This window comes from Copadichromis virginalis, linkage group LG23 (genome assembly GCF_057382275.1).
Source record: "Copadichromis virginalis isolate Kocher_CV1m ecotype Utaka linkage group LG23, C_Virginalis_male_GT1.1, whole genome shotgun sequence".
NCBI lineage: Eukaryota > Metazoa > Chordata > Actinopteri > Cichliformes > Cichlidae > Copadichromis > Copadichromis virginalis.
The window spans coordinates 30,198,363-30,220,413 of NC_140639.1; the positions used below are offsets into that span (position 1 = coordinate 30,198,363).

General features: G+C 40.9%; 1 protein-coding gene across 2 annotated transcripts in view; it reads left to right on the top strand.

The window, feature by feature from the left end:
• The first annotated feature begins 2,320 nt into the window (after window positions 1-2,320).
• Window positions 2,321-22,051, top strand: part of ncam2a (neural cell adhesion molecule 2a) — a 468,276-nt gene continuing 448,545 nt past the window's right edge. For both annotated transcript variants that reach the window (XM_085449776.1, XM_085449777.1), the window contains exon 1: window positions 2,321-2,555. In XM_085449776.1, coding sequence (XP_085305902.1) covers window positions 2,504-2,555 — 52 coding nt within the window. In that variant the 5' untranslated portion in view covers window positions 2,321-2,503. The remainder of the gene's footprint in view (window positions 2,556-22,051) is intronic.

Sequence of the window (22,051 nt, forward strand, 5' to 3'; positions counted from 1 at the left end):
TGAGGCTGTAGCAGAAGTGTCCACTAATATATGATGCTTATCGATTATGATCTTTTCCTGAACATAACTAAAGACTCATAATCTTTCCATTTAGACCAATATAATCCAGCCTGCCTGATTATATACTATAAACATAAGATACAAGTTTATAAGAGCCAGATAGCGCAAAATTCTACAAATAGATCAACTACAGAGTATTTATTAATCATTTACAGTATTTGTAAAGATCTAGTGAAACGTTACAACATCAACAAATCAGTTATTAACCATTTAGTAAACATCATTACTTCATTATTTATTAATATAATGAATAGAATTAACCAGACCAATATGGGACTTTTAAGACTGATACCAATACTGATATTTTTTTGATTACAAAATCTGAGACATTATATGAAACATTTGTTATGTGTAGTTCTTTATGATCCCTTACTAGGATATTATGACTGTGCAGTTAAAGAATAAATTATTGCTTGTTCACACTCTGCCCAGCTCTGCTCAGATCAACTGGTTTTTGTGGCAGTGCAAACATGCATGATGCCAACATAAAAGTTGCACAGGGCCCTCTGGTAGACAAACTATGTAACACTGGTCCTCAGCTGCTAGACAAACTGCTGAAGTAGTTTCCTAACATACTTAAAATTGTATTTTCCCCCCTTGATTTTGTGCTATAAGTGTACTGTTGTACATACAACATGGCAAAATTGCAGCCTTCTTGGCAAAAAATAAGATGTTCAATATTTTAAGGTACATTTTGTGATTCAACCAAAATCTTACTGAGAAGATTCATCTTTACAGCTGACAGTTTGTCCACTTTTTAATGCCTGAGTACATAGTAGTGATCATATTGTTTGGCTTCTGTTTAAGCTGGGCAGGTAATGTACAAGAAGCTATATCTGAGTTATTCTATCAGAGGGGAAAAGCTTAAGAAGACACAAAAATGCTTTTTCAAGTCCATTTTCTTAACTGCTTATCCAGTTCTGGATAGGTCCCCAGCTGTCAGTGTGAGAAAGGTGGAGTACACGCTGGACAGGGTGTCACACAGCCACATAACAGAGAGATAGAAAACCATTCATGCTCACATTCACAGGCACATCCAATTGAGATTCCCCAATTAACCTGACATGCATATATTTGGTCTGTGGGGGGAGAAAAGGGAGCATGGGAACGCGCCATGCTGAAAGTCCTCAGCAGATTCTAACCCACTGTGAGGTGACAGTTCGAACCAGAGCACCACTGTCTGCCAACTGCTGTGCAGCGTGGCATCGAGATTTTGACTGGCTGAGAATGCGTTTGTCCTTAGCAGCAATACCTGTTATATTTATTGTTGCTTGAAGTGTAAATTATGTAAATGCACAGTGGTATTGTTTGAGCCATCCATCCATTGAGAGGTGAGAGGCGGGCACACCCTGGACATTCAGCAGCCTATTGCAGGGCTAATTAAGAATAAGTGATTAGTCAATCCATCTATTCCATTCCACTTAACTGGGGTGACAACTAATGTGTGTGTGTGTGTGTGTGTGTGTGTGTGTGTGTGTGTGTGTGTGTGTGTGTGTGTGTGTGTGTGTGTGTGTGTGTTGGGGGGGGAGGGGGGGAATGGGGTCAACTGCAAGACGCAGGCTACACCCTGATTAGGTCTCCAAGCCAAGCCAGCTTTGTTTATAAAGTACTAAAACAGCAAGTGCTGACCAAACTGCTCAACATTAAGGACAGAATAAGAATACAAAAATTAAATAAGTATAAACATAAAATACAAAAATAAACAAATAATTATAAGAAGAAGAGGAAAAATACTAACAATATATAAATTTAATAATTATTATTAAGTAGTAGTAGTACTACTGCTAATAATAATAATAATAAATAAATAAATAATTATATATGTAAAAACACAGAAAATCTACGTTAAAAGTGGATAAAAGTACACCTGTCTATTGCGGGGCTAATTAAGAATAAATGATAAGATTTAGGACATTAATATGAAATGGCCTTGCAGAGAAAGCTCTGAGTTTTGCGCACAAATCCTCTTCATTTGCCCGCTCTCTGACAAAAGATTATAAAGGGTGGATTGTAGGTGAGGTGAGGTCAGCTATTAGACAAGGGGGTCCTCAGAATTACTAGATAAACTTGTGCTTGATTAAAGATGTCTTATTATTAACTGTTTTTTTTAAGAAGCCAATAAAGTCAGGCAAAAACATAACACATGTCTGAAGCCATCGTAGCTTTGCTTCTCCACCAGCAGTGAGGTTGGAGAGAATAATGCTGGAGTGTGAAGGTAGTGGTGGTGGTGGGGGGGACTCAGCGCAGAGCAACACGGTGAACGAGCAGGGAGGCGGGAGCGCGCGCATAGGAAGGAAGGGAAGGAAAGGAGCTGAGGCAAATCAGTCGCCAAGCGGAGCCCAAGACAGCGGATGAACGGAGCCGAACGTGTGTGCTTGTCGCCCTTGTCGTTTTTTTACAGCAGCTCAAAGCGGCGTCCGGCAGCCCCGAAACCCGCCCGAAAATGATCTTCAAACTCGTCCATCTCCTCGGGGTGCTCGTCTGCGGCGGCCAAGGTAAAGGGATGCGCGCGGGAGTGTGTGGCAATCCTCGAGCTTTAGTGACTTTGTGGACAAGTTGAGTGTTATTTTGCCATCTCGGTCTGCAGCAGCCAGAGAGAGGGCTGCGAGCTGAAGGGGAGAGAGGGAGTGTGAATGTAAGTGTGTGTATGTGTGTTTGTGTGTGAGAGAGAGGGGTGGATTGTTTAAGTGGACGTTGTTTTGTAGTTGAAGCACGTCTTGCAGGGGGGCCAGGATGCTTTCCTGCTGAAAAGAGGGATCCTGACGGGGTCCTGTGGGGTTTTTAGGGTGTTGCAGTGCACTCCATACTTCCCCAGGATATCATCTCTTACTCCAATTAGTTTAAAAAAACAACAAAAAAAACCAAACATGTTTCACATCGCTGCTGTATTTTCTTATTTGCAAACAGCTCTCCTTTCTTTCCGCTTTAATCACTGATTCCTCCCAACTTAAACCGGCAGCGCACGTGAAGACGTCAATATCCACTCATATCTGTCAAAGACCACCGCCTTTTTTCGCGCGCGCGTGTGTGTTTATTAGTGTGTGTGTTTTCACTCGTCGCTGTCCACTCTGTCTTGTGAGGAGCACTGTAGAGAAAACACTGTCATGGACTGAGGTTTTTGTCAACACCTTCATCAGCGTCTGCACCTCGCGCGCAGGCAGTGCGAGATAATGTGAGATTAATGACGCGGTGATGCTTCCCAAAGTTTCTTCTTTTGTGTGTGTGTGGATAAAAAAAATTCTTATTAGTCTTATTTGAGACAGCAGAGTTACACTTACTCCGTTAATTGGGTTCCGCGTGCGTCGCGCACCTGATTCGAAGGAGAGGGGAGGGGGTAAGGGGGTGACGGTTTGATCCGAGTGAGCGCGCTCCAGCGAGCCTGTGGGCAACATAAAGATGTAACCTGAGTGGCTGCTGCGTGCACGCGGATGCATTTCTTTGCCTTAAAAATATTATCGTTCTTGTGTTTCTTAATCGTGTCGCTCGCTGAGAGTCTCCGAAGCTTTACAATCACTGGAAAATACTGAAAATCCACCGTCTGGATAAGTACACGTAAAAATAAAAAAGACAGGGCAGCACAAGGTGATCATTTTCCTTGGTGTGAATTGTGCACTTGTTCATATTAAACCAAAGAACTAAAATATAAGGGAAAATAAGAGTCGAGTGAGTTTTAGGAGGACATTCGTCTTTTGAGTGTGGCCACTCTGGCTTCCTGACGCACAACGGCAGGTGGGGGTAGAGCGCTGCAAAGTGGTGCCAAGAGTGAAGCCATAAGCCACGAGTCGTTAAAGTATGTTGCATTCAGATACTGCTTTTGCAAGTTTTTGCTTTGAAGTCTTTCAGGAGGGGGAGTGGATCTCAAAGTGCGTGTGTGTGTGTGTGTGTGTGTGTGTGTGTGGGGGGGGGGGGGGGGGGGGGGGTCCTGGAGGAGGGTTTACAGGGTTCCAAAGCAAAATGGAAATGGTAGATCAAGTTGTTTGTGTGTGCCACAGTTTTAAAGAGGTAAAAGTGGATTTAAAGGAAGTGCTGTATGGTTTTAAAGTATAAGGGAGTAGATGCTTTCTCTGGGTTCAAACCCAGTTACTGTGCACTTGATTTGGTTGACAACAGCAAAGGACTGGGAAGCATACCTGACCGAGTCACACTGGGCCACAGACACCCACAGTTTATTATCCCTGACACTTCCAAAAGGACTGTGCAGTTTATCGGCAGCTCATATTTCTACCGGCTTAATCAATAGTCTGTTAGAAAGTGCTGGGTTATGATAGAGAGGAAAATGAAGAGGGCGCGTTCAGAGAGCGGCGTTGCTTCAGAGCGTTCGTATATTATTACATTTAATCCCAGCTGAGGTCAAACAAAGACACATATAGGCAACTACTGTTCATAGAGCCCTAACTGGGATATTCATCGCACTCTTTATTTTTCCCTTTTGTTGCAGGAGTATTACATCACCACCCTCCCCACCCCACCCCCAAACCAATTTCCATTCTTATCAAGCTTTTTGTGTGTGTGTGTGTGTGTGTGTGTGTGTGTATGTGAGTGTGATAGCAAAGTCCACACAAATTGACCTGTTAGACAATGCTCACAATCTGCTCTTAGGCAAATTATAAGACTGCTTCTGAGTCAAGGGGTAGAAGTATGAGTAGGATGCTCGATTCTCTGTGTCTGTTATCAGTGTGGGGCCTTTGAACAGACACTAATCCATCAGTGAAGGGAGTAAAGCCAGAAAGAGGTTTTACTCCCCCCCCCCCCCCCCCCCACCACCACACACACACACACACACACACACCACCACCACTTCCCATCGACAGCTTTGGTTTCTTCCAGGAGTCAGCTCGATGCCCTGTACTCCTACTACACTAACTCTGCAGATGCCTTCTCTGGGCTCCTGAAGGAAAACATTTGCTTTGAAGTCCCAGCTCGCCTCCTGCCCTGCACTCGCATCCTCGAAGGTGTATGTATTTGGCTTTTTACAGACGCTTAGTACAATGAATTATATGCTCGTTCGGGCTCACCCGGGACTCACCGATGTGATGTTAAGTGGCGTAATTAAGATATTTCGCAGTGTCTCTTGGGGAGGGAAATGTCAGTGGCTCAGGGTTTGGAAGATTTATGCCCCTGCACTTAAGTGTCTCTCACTGCACACACACTGATTCTGGGCTTAAGCATGTTGGAGGCTTGCTTACATCCTGCTTCGGTTTGTGCACTTGCTCACAAGCATGCGAGGGTCACACACTTGGCCTCACGTTTGTGTTGCGCTCATCCTCAAGCCATGAATGAATTGTCTTTACAGCAGCTGTTAATGTCAGAAATTTTTTTTCTTTCCCCCCCAAAAGTTTCTCACCATGCCGCACATCGCTCTTAACAAAATGCAAGACCAGTCATAAACTCCTCTTAAAGGCATGCAAAGCTATTCACAAATGAAATAGCCTGTGTCTCTCTTTGACTAATAAACTGGGGGGGGGGGGGGGGGGGGGGTGCTGGCATACATATAAAGAGAGCCAGTGTATATATGAAAATGGAATCGCCCCCTCGAGGCAGCTGCATACGAGAAATCAATTTAAGGAACGGCTAGAGTCAGCAGGGCTCTGGATTGTACAAAGGGCAATCTCGGTGTTATGGATATGCTATTTATTTGCCTGCAAGTTTTTTTTTTTTGTTTTGTTTTTTTTATTCGTTGTGCCCTTTAGCACTCAATCTGTGCGAGCCCCAGCATCGAATTTGTACGTGGCGTGTAAGACAGGAGGAGAGTGTTATAACACCTGGATACGTGAAAAACAAAGAACTGCCAAGCATCTGTGCTGCAGGGGTTTTGTCAGCTTGCTGGGAATGAAATGACAGAAATAAAGGAAAGGAAATGATCAGACACTTTTAGATATGACGCTGCCACACATATATATATATATATTTACTTCCTACATGTGCAACTTACTTTTTTCTTTTTCCAAACTGAAAGACTGAAGAACTATTAAATTATTAAAGCGTAGGCTGTGTTACCTTGCCTGCGATGAACAGCTCCAGGATACAAATGTATGTGCATTGTAAATAACCCCACTATCTATACAAAAACCACAGTGCCACAGAACAAAATGCTTTATGGATCAGGGCGTCCATGGACCAGGCTGCCTGCTCCAAGTGAAAGTTTTTTCTTTTTTCTTGCAAGAATGTCAGTGAAATGGCTGCAAAACAAGCTAAAATGAAAAGAAAGCTATTACAAAGAGGCTATAACTGATGGGCAAAGATCCTCAAAACGACAAAGCAATGGCAAATGACCACAAAGATCACAAAGAGAATTTAGAAAGACCACTGAGCACCACAATCAGACAGAAAGTGAGCACAAAGAGAATCAAATTGCCTTTAAATACCTTTTTTGCTTTCAGTTTGGAACCAGTTCTGTCTGTGCCTTTTGAGAAGGAGGTTAGAGAATATGTAGTGAAATTAGTGGGGTGGGGGCATCACAGCCGAGAGTTCTGTGTGGGTGCGCCCTTCCCATAGCTACAATATAAATGATTGCAGCTACTTTTTTGGGGACGAGCTCCTATCTTTCAGTGTAAATGTGCAGGATTGGTTCTTGATTAGGTGCTACTAGTGTAAGTGAAGTTTGGGTATTGTGTCGATCTAATACCGATACCAGCATTAACATCGATACTATCGATATTTGGATTGATCCACCAAACTCTAATTTCTACTACAAGAGTCAAAAGTACCTAAAAAAGAGATCACCCCCCCCCCCCCCCCAAAAAAAAAAACAACAACAACAAAAAATCAAAAGAGAAAAACATTAACAATAACAATCGGCTCATCTGTGGTTGGAAGTGTAAAGTTTCAGAATCCTTCTATGAGTGTAAAATCCTTGTTGGGAAGGTTAATGATCATCTGCAGACTCGTGAATGGAATTAACTCTCTTGCTTTTAGGTAGTTTGGAGTGTTGTTTGTTTGCAAGCCATATTCAGCCTGCAACTCCGTAAACACGATTAGCATTTGGGGTTAAGATAGCTGTACGCTCATGCTTATAAGGAGGCTGATTGTCTTGTAGTGACACATTTTGGGCTTTTAAGTAACTTAAGTTATATCAGAGGTGCGGAGGGGATAAATGGCATTCCAGCAATGCGCTCCACTATGTGAACATTTGGCATATTTTGAAAAACCTCAAGTCATTTGAAATCCATGAAGCAAAAACAGCAGCATGTTCAATAATGCCCTCTGCCAACCTCAGTCTCTTTTCAGTCAAATTACCCATTATTATCATGGAAGTGACTAATGTTCTCCTCGGGGAGTCTCTCCCAAGCAGAAGCCAAGAAAATGCACTAAGCAGTCGGGGTCTTCTTGCAGGAGGAGCTTGGCATTGCTCATTAAATCCTATATTCTGAATCCCAGAAAGGGAAAATTAGGCAGGATGGAGTGAGCAACAGGAAGATTTATATGAGGGGTGGGGTGGGTGTAGGAAGGCAGGAAGAGATTATGTTTAAAAATTCATTCAATTCAAGTGAATCTGATTGCATCTAGTTAAATTGCATTGCCAGAGATTGAATCAAACTCTATGGAGTCTCACTGTGCCAAAATTAATAAAATGTAATTGAATCCTGTCGAGATGGAATCAAATTAGGCCAGACTGATGTGATTGGCGGAGGCAGCTGCTGCATGTTTCCGCGCACTCCTGTGGGTTTGTCTACTGCTTTACATCAGTTTGGTGCTCGCCAAGCAGGAGACCCTTTGGCTCCTGCTTATGTGTGTCCTGCCAGTCTAAATGTCAGTCTAACTAGCAGGCTAATAGGCAGAGCCAGGATGCCAGGGTGACAACAGAATCAGTGGGCACACTGGCTGACTGAAGCTGACTGTCAGATGGATGGAGGAAAGTGGTAACAGTGGTCTTCCTCTGCCTCTACTGATGCTCACTCTATTTCTGTAGATCAGGCGTTCACACACTCTTACTTCACAGGCCACTTCTCCAAAGCAGATTCCCTCACGGGATGCAACCCACTCGGTCTCGGCCTGACTTTTGGGGATGGGTGCCGGAAGGCACGATTAAATGAAGAAGAGAGGAATCAGGCAAATGGCAGCAGTGTTTCAGAACTGCTCTGGTTTGTGCTGTATGTTTTGAGTGACCCACTTAAACCGCATTAATATCTGCACTAACGCCTTGGGTTTTGCTTCACAGTGGGCTGACGTGAATCACATGAGACTTTTTTTTTTAAATTTAAATGACATAATGCAGCATTAAATTGGAGAAGAGATCCTGCTCATCGCATTCTTTGACTTGGCTGCTCTGTTTTTAGGACAGACTGTTGAAAAACTGACTATTTTTGGTGATGTCACCCATATTACTCAGATGATGCCACCATTTTGTGTTATCTATCCATTTGTAGTGAGCTGTAAAAGCCATGTTTTCACATTTTTGTTTTATTTTGAAAATTAACATTGTTACAGCTGTTCATGGAAAGCTGGTGAAGGAACGCAAAGGTGTTATCTGATGTCATAAATTTACTGTTTTGAACTATTTGAACTGTAGGTGTGTATGTACACTGATTTAATGTTGATTAGCACTGATAACATTAATGTGCATCTGTTAAATCTGTCAAAAAACAAACAGAAAACCACGAAAGATGCCAAACTGGAGCCATTAAAAACAGAATCCTGTTATCATGTAATGCTGTGTGGAAGGCAGGTTTTTGATCCATGCACAGGACATGGAGAACAGGACTTTAATGCCCCTTTTCCATTAGTGCCAACTCGGATCAACTCAACATGGTTTGCGACCATTTTCAGGTTTTTCCATTAGGTCATAGTACCTGGTACCAGGTAACTTTTTAGTGCCTGCTTGGCCGGGGTTCCAAGCGATCGGAGCAGGTACTAAAATGCGACATTGTCAGACTGCATGCCACCGATTGGCTGGTCAGTAGCATCACTTCATGTGAGCGTCTCATTCGCAAAAATCAAAACCACCATTTTTGATATGTGGCAATGGGGGAAATAGCTGCAAAAATAATGCCATGTTCCCCCAAGTGTGACGAAAAGCTGTAGATCAAGCAGCAGGTATATTCTTGTCTCAATGTCTACTTTTGTTGTAGGGTTCGGAATGCATATTGATTACGTTGCAAGATGCTCGGATGCATTGCTGTGGCAAGGACCACGCACATTTAGAGGTACTAAATTGTAATGGAAAACCAGTTGTGGCGAGCAAGTCAATCTGAGCAGGTACTAATGGAACAAAATGCAAAACCCAGGCAAGACAGGAGCCAGGAACTTACAAACCAGGAAATTATGGGAAAAAATAAACAATGCACAGGGCACACAGCATGAGGGACAACACAACAAATGGCAAGGGGAGAGTCAGACAATATTTATCTACAAGGTTATGAGGCTAGTGGGACTATCAAAATAAAACAGGAAATAACACCAAGCATCCAAACTTGACACAGACAAACATTTAAGCAAGATGACTCAATATAACAAACTATTGCCGGGAATAGAAGCAAGATAACTCTAACTAATAAGGTCTGAGGATATAAATACAATTAAACCAACCAGGAGTAAAAGCTAGTATGAGAATACAAAAGTCAAAATACTACAATGGAAGAATACAATATACAAAACTCTGGCCTTCTTGGCACGTCATGTATTGACGTGAAAAGGTTTTAATCAGATGGATTTAAAAGTTAGTAGAGCTCTTGGAAATTGCCTTAAGCTTTTACAAGCTTTTTAATTTGAGAAAAGAAAAATGTATCGATTCCAATGTTAAAACAACAGATGACCCGCCAATAAAATGGGCAAGACTTTAGCTAAAAAAACTACTGCCCAACTATTATATGTTTTTTAAAATGATACTAACAATGATATTTGAAATGTAAAATTAGACCATGTTTCCTGTCTCTTGTCCACTTGTTTAATTTACATTCATCAGGTTTTATAAATGCTGATACTGAGACCTCAACAAACAGCTAATATTGGCAGAAATACTGGATCTGCTGATAGAGTTGCTAATTGCAAATTTTATTACACAGACACGTTGCAACACATGAATTGCACTTTAGTGTTTATATGCAACAAAGAAGGCTTATCCCTATGTCCAAATGTTTTCCTTTTCTTCTCTATGTAACAGACAAAAAATAAGTGTTTTTTAAATTGTTAAGTATAAGAGTAGTTCAGAAATGTATATGTATTATTCACGCTTCAATAACCACCATTACCTTGCCACATGAAACAGAAACATAACCCCACAAAAACCTTTACAAAAGCTTCTCTTTCTGCTCCTGTGCTTGCCTTTGTATTACGCTGCACCTGGCAGGGCCGGCCCGTGGCATAGGCCGTATAGGCAAATGCTAAGGGCGCCGTCCATCAGGGGGCGCCACGCCAGGGCCACAAATGTTGAAAAAAAAAAAAGTTGGTACTATTATTTCTAAATACAAAAAATAATCCCACGTTAATTAAAATGCAAAGTAAAGCTTATTTAATAGAAATATTATTTGTTACAACATTACACTACACTGCTGATGTAGGGGGGCGCCACCTAAAATCTTGCCTAGGGCGCCAGATTGGTTAGGGCCGTTTCTGGCACCTGGTATAGCAAGTCACTTAAAACTGATGATTTTCTTTTAAACAAATTGTTCAGTTTTTTTGAAACTGTCAGTCACGTACACCTGTCAAGCCCTGACTAACACATATTTGAAGTGATAATGATGGCGCATATGTTTTTTTTTCTTCTATTTTTCTCCGTAGCGCTGCCAATTATTTTTCCAAAGCATTCAGCATCAGGAAGTTTTAATTTTTCCTCTCTTTATCCCATTAATGAAATTTGCACCACATTAAAACATCTAAAATACACCTAAGAGTGTGCCTTTTGCTAATATGTTGAGTGCATTTTTTTCTGTGATTTTACAGTAAATAGCCTGAGCTCTGTAAAAACTAGGATATGGCCCAAAAGTGAAGAAGAGACAGAACTTCACAGAAATTGGACAGATGCATTGAAATGGATGGTAAATTGGTACAGACGCTGGTTGGAGGCTTCTCAGCAGATGCGCGCACAGTTATGCTAACCCTCTTTATGAGTCATTGGTAAAAAGGATTTTTTTTATTTCGTAAGAGACTGTAGCAGGTGACAGAGTGGAGGTGTACAAACACAATGACAGAAGAAATTTGGATTCAGAAGGCAGTGGGATGGACACAGATGGATGACAGCTTAGAAGACAGCTGAATGTGCGAACGCTGAGAGATAGGTAGAACCATAATGAAGAAGAGCCATCTATTGACAGCCAAAGAACAGTATTACTCAACCTGCTTCTGATGAATGTTGGCCCCGTGTTGACTGAGCTGTGTGGGCCTATGGAGACTGGTGGATGTCAATATAGTCCATCATGGTGATTGAGGAAAGGATTAATGTTAATTGTAGCTGTGCTGGCTAGCAGACACTAATGAGAGAGTGGTGTGGGGTTTTTTGGATACACCTGTCAATGGGACGAGACAAGCTAGGGAGTGGCTCCAATCACTTTAAGCACGCTTAAAGGTGTGTGTGTGTTGCGAATTTGTGTGAAATATGTGAAAAATATTTGGATTCTAAAACTTAGTTTTGGCAGGTTTGTACCTGAATGCTTATGTAGTACAAATTCCAACCCTTCCGAATGATCCAGGGGTCGATACTGTCAGCCGATATTAGCTATTTGCTGCTGATAAGTGAAAAAGAAAAGAGTGAACACGAGTTGCTATATATTATTATTATTAGTTTTGATGTTGCATAGTTTGGCCACCAGAGGGCACTCTACAATATCCCAGTTTACAACACTGCTGATCCAAGCACAGCTGGGCAGAGTGTGAATAAGTAAATAAATCTATACAAATTACAAATGTTATGGAAATCAGTTTGTTTCATCTCTCAGAAAGAAAATAAGTATTGGCCGATGAGTCGGCATATTAGATATTTAAATCACCGAATATCAGTGTAGGTATCAGTCTTTAAAATTCTATATCAGTTAAGCTCTAGTACAGATTGAAATATATCTTCATCTCTGAGAATAAATACTGGCAATAAATTTTTGTTGAGCTTTGTAAGGATGATGGAGTGGTGAAGTGTTTAGGAGTGTCAAGTCTCTGCAACAACGTTCAGATCTTCCTGGTGCAGGATAGTGTGGAGTTTATAAGGACGTTAGGACTTTACAGAGGAGCTGTTCATATTTGATCCAATAATAGTAATGGTTTGTGTCAATTTCAAAGAGGTTAAAGCTGCAGCAACTTTGTAGTATAAAGAGCAACTTTATTGACCAATGCCTTTCGGTCAATGGCCAAGTCCAGTCCAGGAATTCCCTCAAATATGGTGTTCATACCAAAATTTGAACTACAGATCAAATTAGAATGTGTACATACTAGAGATGGACCAATCCGATATTACGTATCGGTATCGGTCCGATGCTGACGTAAATTACTGGATCGGATATCGGAAAGAAATAAAAAATGTAATCCGATCCATTAAATATCAAAAAAGCACCTCACAAAACTTGCGACACGACGTAACTCGGCTCATAACCGTAGCACGTCGCAGCAGTATGCGTCACGTGATAGAGCGGCTGTGTGTGTTTGTAGCCTCGCTACCAATCCGGCATTTCATCTCCGAGGAAGTTATCCCAGAGAGAAGTAAAGCAAATGTGTAAGTTCATTTCTGAATGTTTGTAAAGTATTCCCGCGTTAAGCTTAACAACCGATATATGGAGCGACTGCTTCTTTCTACCTCTCTCTGCTGCTGCTACTTCAATCGTGAAACTGATCAATGATCAGCTAATCGGCTTTTTTTTCGCGAGTCCGTCTCTCTTGTTTGTTTATTGCCCCCTTTGCACCAGAAAGAGGAAACCAGCAGCTGAACAACAGCAGCACGTTTAAGCTTGATAAACTGTTGTTAGAATTTATTTAATAGCCTCAAATCAAAAGTTCATTTGAAATTTGATTCATATCTATGTAATAGACTCCAATTTATTCATGTAAACGGAGAGTCCTCTTGACACACTAAGGTTAATTATGGAGTTCCACAGGGTTCCATGCTAGGACCAATTGTGTTTACATTATACATGCCTTCCTTAGACAGTATCATTAGAAAGCATAGCATACACTTTCACTGCTCTGCAGATGACACAAAAAGAGAAAAGAAAAGAAAGAAAAGAGAAAAAAAAAAAAAGAAAAGAAAAGAAAAAAAAAAAATTTATTTAATATTAGTTTCTACTCCAGGATCTTTTTCTACGTAGCTGGCGGCTGGTAACTGTGCAGGGGCGGATCTAGCAAAGTTTAGCCAGGGGGGCCGATAGGGCATTAACAGGGAAAAGGGGGCACAAAGACATACTTTTCTTTCTTATTCTCATTCTCATTTTAATAAATAATTATCCCAATCTTACACCCAAAGTTTTAATCTGATGTAAAATGTATTGAAGTCCATTACTGTATATAGTAACTAATAAGTCTAATATACCCTAGTAAGCTACAGTACTTTTTCCTTTGGGAAGGTACCATCTGTGCAGTCTGCAGTTCTGTTGAAGAACGATGTTGAATCTATTTAATTGTTCTTGAAAAATAATTTATTTCTGGGCATTTTTTTTCACACTGCATCAAATTAAAGTTGATTACGTCAATTAAGCATCATGAGGTGGAGGGTGGGTGGTTCCCTATTTTTTTTTTTTTTTTTTTTTTTGCTGGGAGTTTTAGAATCCTATTAGTTAGGTTGCTTATCTTTAAAATACCAGAATAGGGAGGATGGTGTAGGTTTAAGTTTGTTAGATTGATCAGTGTTGCTGAACTATGAAATCTTTTGGGTGCAGTGTATTTTTTGCATACAGGTATAACAGAATAGCTTTAGTGTTTTGTTTTTTTTTACTTGAGTATGAACTTATACAAAAAGCAGCAAGATATTAAAAACAAACAGTTTTATTGATTAAAAAACACACTGTATTGGATTCATATCGGTATCGGCCGATATCCAAATTTATGATATCAGTATTGGACATAAAAAAGTGGTATCGTGTACCTCTAGTACATACCCTGTCTGACACCAGTAAATGGTAAATGGTAAATGGCCTGTATTTGTATAGCGCTTTACTAGTCCCTAAGGACCCCAAAGCACTTTACACATTCAGTCATCCACTCATTCACAGACACATTCACACACTGGTGATGGCAAGCTACATTATAGCCACAGCCACCCTGGGGCGCAGTGACAGAGGCGAGGTTGCCGGACACTGGCACCACCGAGCCCTCTGACCGCCACCAGTAGGCAACGGGTGAAGTGTCTTGCCCAAGGACACAACGACCGAGACTGTCGGAGCCGGGGCTCGAACCGGCAACCGGCAGTAATAAGACGATTAAGCCTTGAAAAATGCTTTCTCACACAATATCGTATTTTGTTTTGCCTAAGACATGAAAACACAACATCCAAAATCATTAAATATAGTTTAAGTGAAAATGACAAGAACATTCTGAAGCTTCTGGGATTTATTATATAACCATGTATAAATATTACAGCCATTAAATACTGTCCTCATTGCTATATCATTAAAAAAAAGTCCTCCTTTAACAACTTGACTTAGGTAATCAATTATTAATTATTAATTAATTCAACACTAATTAACACTAATAACACAAAACGTTCCTATTTCAAACTCTCAAAGCAGTGGTAGGAAGTCTGTGTGTAGGACTTGCAAAATGTCTTTCTCACACTCTTAGAAATTTCACCTCAGCTGCTTTTTATAATCTTATGACTCCCTCCAACCCCTCGTTTGATCTGTTTTAATCTCAGTTAGCTCTTAGTGTAACGTCAGTTGACTCAAAATAAATCTCTATTAGCTTAAAATGAATGGCTTCTAATTTGGTTATTTTTAGCTTATTTTGATAGTGGGTGGAATGATTGCAATGTACTTGTATTTATATAGTCTTACTGATCACTCAAAGCTTGATTATACATGTGTTCATACAGCACTTTGTTCTACATGCTTCATCTACCTCACATCCATGACCGATTTAGAATCATGAGTTAAGTGAACATACTGCTGGACCTTGACCTTGAGGTGACAGTGCTAACCACTCCACCACCATGCCACTCTTTCAGTGTCTGTATCAGGACACTGTCTCTCTCTGACCTGTGTATGATCGTTAAGTGCATCACATACGATCAGTCCTGTGCTATTTTAGTATTGCACTTTTTGGAGATTCTCCTGTGATCCTTCAAAGACCAGCAGGTGCCTGTCTCTGTGGGAAAAGGTGACAGAGACATAGACAGTTCTTGAGACACTCCCCCTTGAACCCCCTTTCCGTCATTTGACCCACACTGGTAGATTTAATATCCATCAAAATTAACCCAGAACACCCTTATTGTACAGAAAAGCTCACAGTACATCCAACTATTCTCTTCCGCTTATGCAATTCAGGCACTTGGGATGGCTGAAGCCTATCCCAGCTATCATTGGTTATTGTTTTTGCTTATGAAAATTATTCTCCCAAGTATTTCCAATGAACGGAAAAAGAGCATTGTAACTCACACATCAAAAAACTACTTACATTTTATTGTTCTTGTTATTGTTTCTCCATAGCGGTAGGGTCGCATCTTATTATCACTGGTAACTTAGCCCTCGCAGGATTGAAGCCTTAATAAAATAGCAGGAATAAATACATTAAATCAGCTCTCATATAAGGCGAAGATGGAAAAAAATCAAACCAAAAAGCTATACTGAGTCATGTGAACCAGATGCTCGGTTGGCTGCGTCCTCTTTTTCTCTGCTTGCCTTGCCATCTGAGTTTTCCTGTGGGCTTACAGTATTAAATTATCTTCTGCTGTACTGTGTTGTATTGAATCTATCATATTTCCTTGTATCCATTCATCCATCCATCCATCCATCCAGACAGTGGGCCCTTGGCTTGCCATGCTTGCTGGTTAATTAAGCCAAATTGTGATTGATGGACTCTCTAGTGAATAGCGTGTGGTCCCGGTGCTGACCCGCCCAAGGAGATCATCCCAGCTGCCAATCACATCTTACAATACCTAATGGTCTTTTAAGCAGTGAACTGGTGTAGCCCCCCTCCTCCCTCCTTTTCACTCCCCCTCCCCACTGGTACCTGCCTGCATTAGAAGACTTTAGGTTTGCCGGCGTCCTTGTGGAATTCGTTCTGCTAGGAAATGATGCAGGGACCATCCAGAAAAAGGGATCACTCCTCTCAGATTTCTTGCCCGGTGGCCAATATCCTTGTTTATGGGAGGCCGCTCTTGATGAGGAATAGATGAGAGGAGAGTGAGCGATAGATGAGAGGGAGATTGGGGAAAGAGGAGGAGGAGGGACACTTGAGATGTGGTCGCAGCGCAGCAGAATAGCTCACAGTGAGGCCAAGCAGCCTCTGCTCTCCTGATTGCCTCTCCATGCCAGACAATCTTCAAACAGAATCTCCTAATGCAATATGGGCCAGCTTATTTTTGTTTTTATCCTTTACTCGTTTGAGTCCTCTTTCTTTCACTTTCTCCCCCCTCTTTCATTTTTTCCTCTTTTCATGTGCTCGCTCTGTTTCGTGGTCCTCCCACACGAATCTCATCACCAGGGTCTGTAGGGGGAAGATATCCTGTTCTCCCCCTACGTGGGAAGCTTTTCAAGCAGCATCCATGCTTAATGTTATTTACCCGGAAAGCTAATGATGTTTGGGTTTTTTTTCCGTTTCTCAATATAGTTATTAACACCTATGGATTTTATGTTGCTTGAGTCTCTTCTGAACCACGGTGCTCATGAATTTGTTGTTTTGAGTGTGTTGTTATCTCTCAAAGTTATAATAATCATCCTGCAGGCGCTCATAAGGTGCACCAGACAAAGTGTAGGCGTGTTTTTAATTACTCTGTATATCTGCGCAGCATCCTTGCTGGTCTACTCTCACTGTGAGTACGATGGGAATGTTGTCTTCCCACCCACCATCCATAGAGTTCCCAAGGATATGAGCCTCCATGTGAATACACAAAGAATTTCTTAGTAATTAAAGAACCTGTGTTATCTTTGCTTGGATCAGAAGATACATTTAGTGACATGCTGTCTTTCCATGTGAAGTAAGATTCCTCACATTTCATAGTCCCGCTCATTCATGCACAGAAAGGCTGAATGTAGGGATTAGAGATGGACCGATCCGATATTACGTATCGGTCCGATACTGACCTAAATTACTGGATCGGATATCGGAGAAAAATAAAAAATGTAATCCGATCCATTAAATATCACGAAAGCACCTCACAAAACTTGCAACACGCCGTAACTCACCTCAGAACGTTAGCACGTCGGAGCAGTATGCATCACGTGATAGAGCGGCTGTGGCATGCGGGACCTGTCGGTGGTCTGGATAGCATTTGGAGCTTCGCTAGCAACCCGGCATTTCATCTCCGACAAAGTTATCCCGAGAGAAGTAAAGCAAGTGTGTAAGTCCATCTCTGAATGTTTGTAAAGCATTCCTGCGTTAAGCTTAACAAACGACTGCCTCTTCTTGCTGCTACTTCAATCATGAAACTGCTTAACGATCAGCTGATCGGCTTTTCTGTCGCGAGTCCGTGTTTCTAGTTTGCTTTTGGCCCACTTTGCACCAGAAAGAGGAAACCAGCAGCTGAACAACAGCAGCACGTTTAAGCTCGATAAGCTGTTGTTAGAATTTATTTAATATTACTTTCTACTCGAGGATCTTTTTCTACGTAGCTGACGCTGGTAACTGTGCAGGGGCGGATCTAGCAAAGTTTAGCCAGGGGGGCCGATAGGGCATGAACAGGGAAAAGGGGGCACAAAGACATACTTTTCTTTCTTATTCTCATTTAAAATGTCGAGCTTTTAATAAATAATTATCTGACAGCCAAAGTTTTAATTTGATGCAAAATGAATAGAAGTCCATTACTGTATATAGTAACTATTAAGTCTAATATATATATATACCCTAGTAAGCTATAGTACTTTTTCCTTTGGGAAGGTACCATCTGTGCAGTCTGCAATTTTGTTGAAGAAAGATGTTGAATCTATTTAATATTTCTTGAAAAATAATTGATTTCTGTGCATTTTTTTTTCACACTGCATCAAATTAAGGTTGATTACGTCGATTAAGCATCATGAGGTGGAGCGTGAGGGGTGGTTCCCTATTTTTTATTTATTTATTTTTGTTGTTGCTGGGAGTTGGAACCCTATTAGTTAGGTTGCTTAATATTTATGCTAAGTACTCTTTAAAATACCAGAATAGGGAGGATGGTGTAGGTTCAAGTTTATTAGATTGATCAGTATTGCTGAACTATAAATATTTTTTTTTTTGCATATAGGTATAACAGAATAGCTTTAGTGTAGTTGTTGTTTTAAACTTGAGTATGAACTTATACAAAATGCAGCAAGATATTTAAAAAACAGTTTTGTTGATTAAAAAACACTATATCGGATTCATATCGGTATCGGCAGATATCCAAATTTATGATATCGGTATCGGTATCGGACATAAAAAAGTGGTATCGTGCCATCTCTAGTAGGGATCTTTACCACTGCTTTCCTTCAGACCACATTCAAGTTGCTTATCCATACTTAATGGATGAACTGGATGAACACTGAAATATGGAGAAGCAGTTGAGGGAGTTTTTTGCAGGAAAGTTTGCCTGTGTCCTTTCATGTGACCATGTAGGCTTCAGGGTCTGAGTCTTAAGAGAGTCTTGTGATCTTGTTCACTCATTGTTTTGGATCAGTCCTGAATGTACCGAGCCTCCCACCAACCGAAACATGATCCCAGCATTCAGGGAAACATGGGATTGAAATTTTGTGACATGATGTACGGAATCCAAAACTAACAGCGAGCATTTTCTAACACTTTTAAACTTCAGCATATTCACCCTTGTGTTAAACTAATTCACAGCTGAAAAATCTGTTTTTAAGGTGCGTGTTCATCCAATTTTGGCACCCATTCCAAGAGGGTTGCTTCTAACCCTACTATCTTGTTGGCTTGAAATTCCTGTTATTGTGGTCATACTTCAACTTTGTAACAGACCCAGATTAGATTTCTCAGGTCATGCCATGTTGTAGGAACAGTGTGAATTCAAGGTAGCTAAAGCCTGTGTATTGCTCCGAGAACCAAGATTGCTTTTATTTCACGCTGCTTTTCATCCATCCTGTAAAGTCTGGAGTAGGTGACCAGAGAAATGATAGATCGTCTCGGCTCTTGAGGCAAAAAGCCGCAGCCGTGGACGTGAAGAAACATTGCAGTGCGCCTCCTCAGTCAATAAGCAACAAGAAGCTTTGCTGGAAGCTGCAAAGGGGAATGCAGCACTGGCTGTCGCAGCTATCTCCCCAAGGTGGCGGCCTGAGCCACAAATTAATAGAGCACTCCCACATGATCGGGGAGTTTCATTTGGAACCGTCACGCTACATAAAGCCCTACAGAAATGAGGAGTTCACAGAGGTCCCCCTCTACTTTCCCAAGAGTCCCCAAATAACCTGTGTGATTGTAACACTCTGCCCACTGCTTCCCCACCTTTGCACCTCCCTTCTTAATGTTCAAAGGCCTGCCCAAGCTCATCCAGCTTCAATTAGCACCATGCATTGTCTCCTTTTTTGCCCATTTCAAAGTGCACCATACATATCGTTTTGTGCCTTTGTGCATGCTTGATTGTGAATTACACAATAATCACTGGATGGTTCTTAAAGTGCTCATACAGTTTGCTATGTGACATTTTCAATCCATATGAATCTATAAATGATAACAATTAAAAATTCAGAATGTGGTGACATTGTTTCCTTTCATCTCAGATTCTTGATTTATTGGCTCGCATATTTCTTCTCACTTACTCGTTTGACAACAGCGTGAAATGGTTGGTGACAAACGTGGAAAGTGGTGCGCCCCTGAGGCCCGCTTTACTCTTATCATTATCTTTGCAATGCCCGAGACTAAACACAGCAACCAACTCCCTCACAACAGCATGCCTCTGAGCGAGGATTAACACGACGACTAATCACTCAACTCACTGGACACAAAACATACAGTACTGATTCATATTTTGTCACAAAGTCTAGTTAATTAAAACCTGGCGTGGAATATTTGCTTGTGGCGTAACACAGTGTACAAATACATACAGTGAGAGAATAATGAATCGTTCTTTGTCTCACTTTAACATTTTGCACAATAGCAGTTTTAGAAAATATTTAAGTCAAAGCATTTTTTTAATGCTTGCCATGTTGCAGGGTATTTAAAAGCCATTTACAAGGTCACTCATTTTGATCTAATCCACAGCTGGAAGATGAATGATGGCCGGCAATCGTCTTTCATGACTTTGAGTGCACACGTTTGAATTTATACATGCAGGCTCAAATATCTTCATAGTAATTGGTGCTTAAGGTTTTGCAGTATCTCTTAACTTGACAAGGCCAATGCCTAATGACTTCTTATTAATAATCACTATTGACTATAGCTGGTAGTTTCTCTTTCCAGCATAAAAAGGAATTTTTTGGCAGCACTCATTGGACTGATATGAGCAATGGGGAAATCAAAGGAACTCAGTGAAGATCTAAGAAGGAAAACTGTAGATTTACCCAAGTTTGGAACATCTCTAGGAGTGTTTCTAAATAACTGATCATCATCATCATCATCATCAGTTTAAACAATTGTATGGAAGTGCAAGTTATCTGGTTGTGTCATCGTTTTGCCAAGGTCTGGAAGAAGACACCAACTGTCACCTTCAGCTGAGAGGAACTTGGTTAGGATGTTCAGGAACAATCTGGGAACCACCAAGGCTCCCGTCTGCCATGGACTGTAAACTGCTGGAACACCAGCCTCACCATCCACAGTGAAGCTAGTTTAACAGAACCATGAACCACGAGAGTGCTGACCAATAAAAATGCCCCTGCACCAACACCCTCAAGCTTGACTAAAATCTGCAGCTACCCACATGGACAATACAAATGCCTTGTATTGTAGTGTGCATTAGAGAAAATCCAAAATAAATAAGTTGTGCGTCGGATTCTTGTTTTTTTAGAGTGCCTATGATGAGTGTATTCAAACACCTGACCAACACTGTACTCTGCATGCTAATGTACTTCTAATCAGAATCAGAATCAGAATACTTTATTGATCCCTGGGGGAAATTATTTTTTGTTACAGTGCTCCATTTTAAACCAACATTAAGACAAGACAGACAATACGCAGTGTATTGATGGCAGTGTGGATCTGATGTTTGGTTGGTATGCTACTTTGCTTCTGAGAGAACTCAACAACCACTGAATAAAATTACACACACTGATGGTCCTCTTGGGATGAAGTCTATTGACTTTAGATTCTTCCCTCAGTTTCGCCATTAAGTTGAAATACTTGTTTTTCAGTGAAATCAGCCATAAAACACGGCTGTTGTTTCCATCCATCATTTGTTCCTCTACTAGAATCCATTCATCAAGTTGAAGAGGACTTGATGAATGAATACAAAAAGACCAAAAAAACATTTATTTTTTCATTTCCATCTATTGAGTTTAAATTAGTGGAAAAACGTCCTCTTCCATAATGAATTCTTCTGACTGTTACACTTAAATGATGAAAAATAATAAAGAGGGACTTTGTATTGAAGTTCCTTTAGTGCAGTGGTTTTCAAACAATTTTTTGAGAGGCCGGGAAAGAAGAACATGACCTCCATCCCCTAGTTTTGATCACAAAAAGGATCTAAATTCAGTTTAGGTGAACACTAGGCTATTCAGTGAAGCATTAGTTTATATTTTTACTCTCAACTCTGTTTAATTATGTGTGGGGGGAAAAAAAAACAGCCCGTGAGTTGAAATTATCATTTCATGGCCAAAAGAAATTTAACACTGTTGAAACGCCTTAAATGTTAAATTCTTTCGTTGCTTTTACTGTTTTTTATAAACACGATCACACGACTGCAGGGAATCTAAAAAATGCACCAGCCGGTGTGCAAGTCTTTGGGGCTGAGGTCACGGATTTAGCCAGTTCTGAATTTTTCATGTGAAATCATTAGTTGTGCAGAAATGCAACCAGACAGACACGC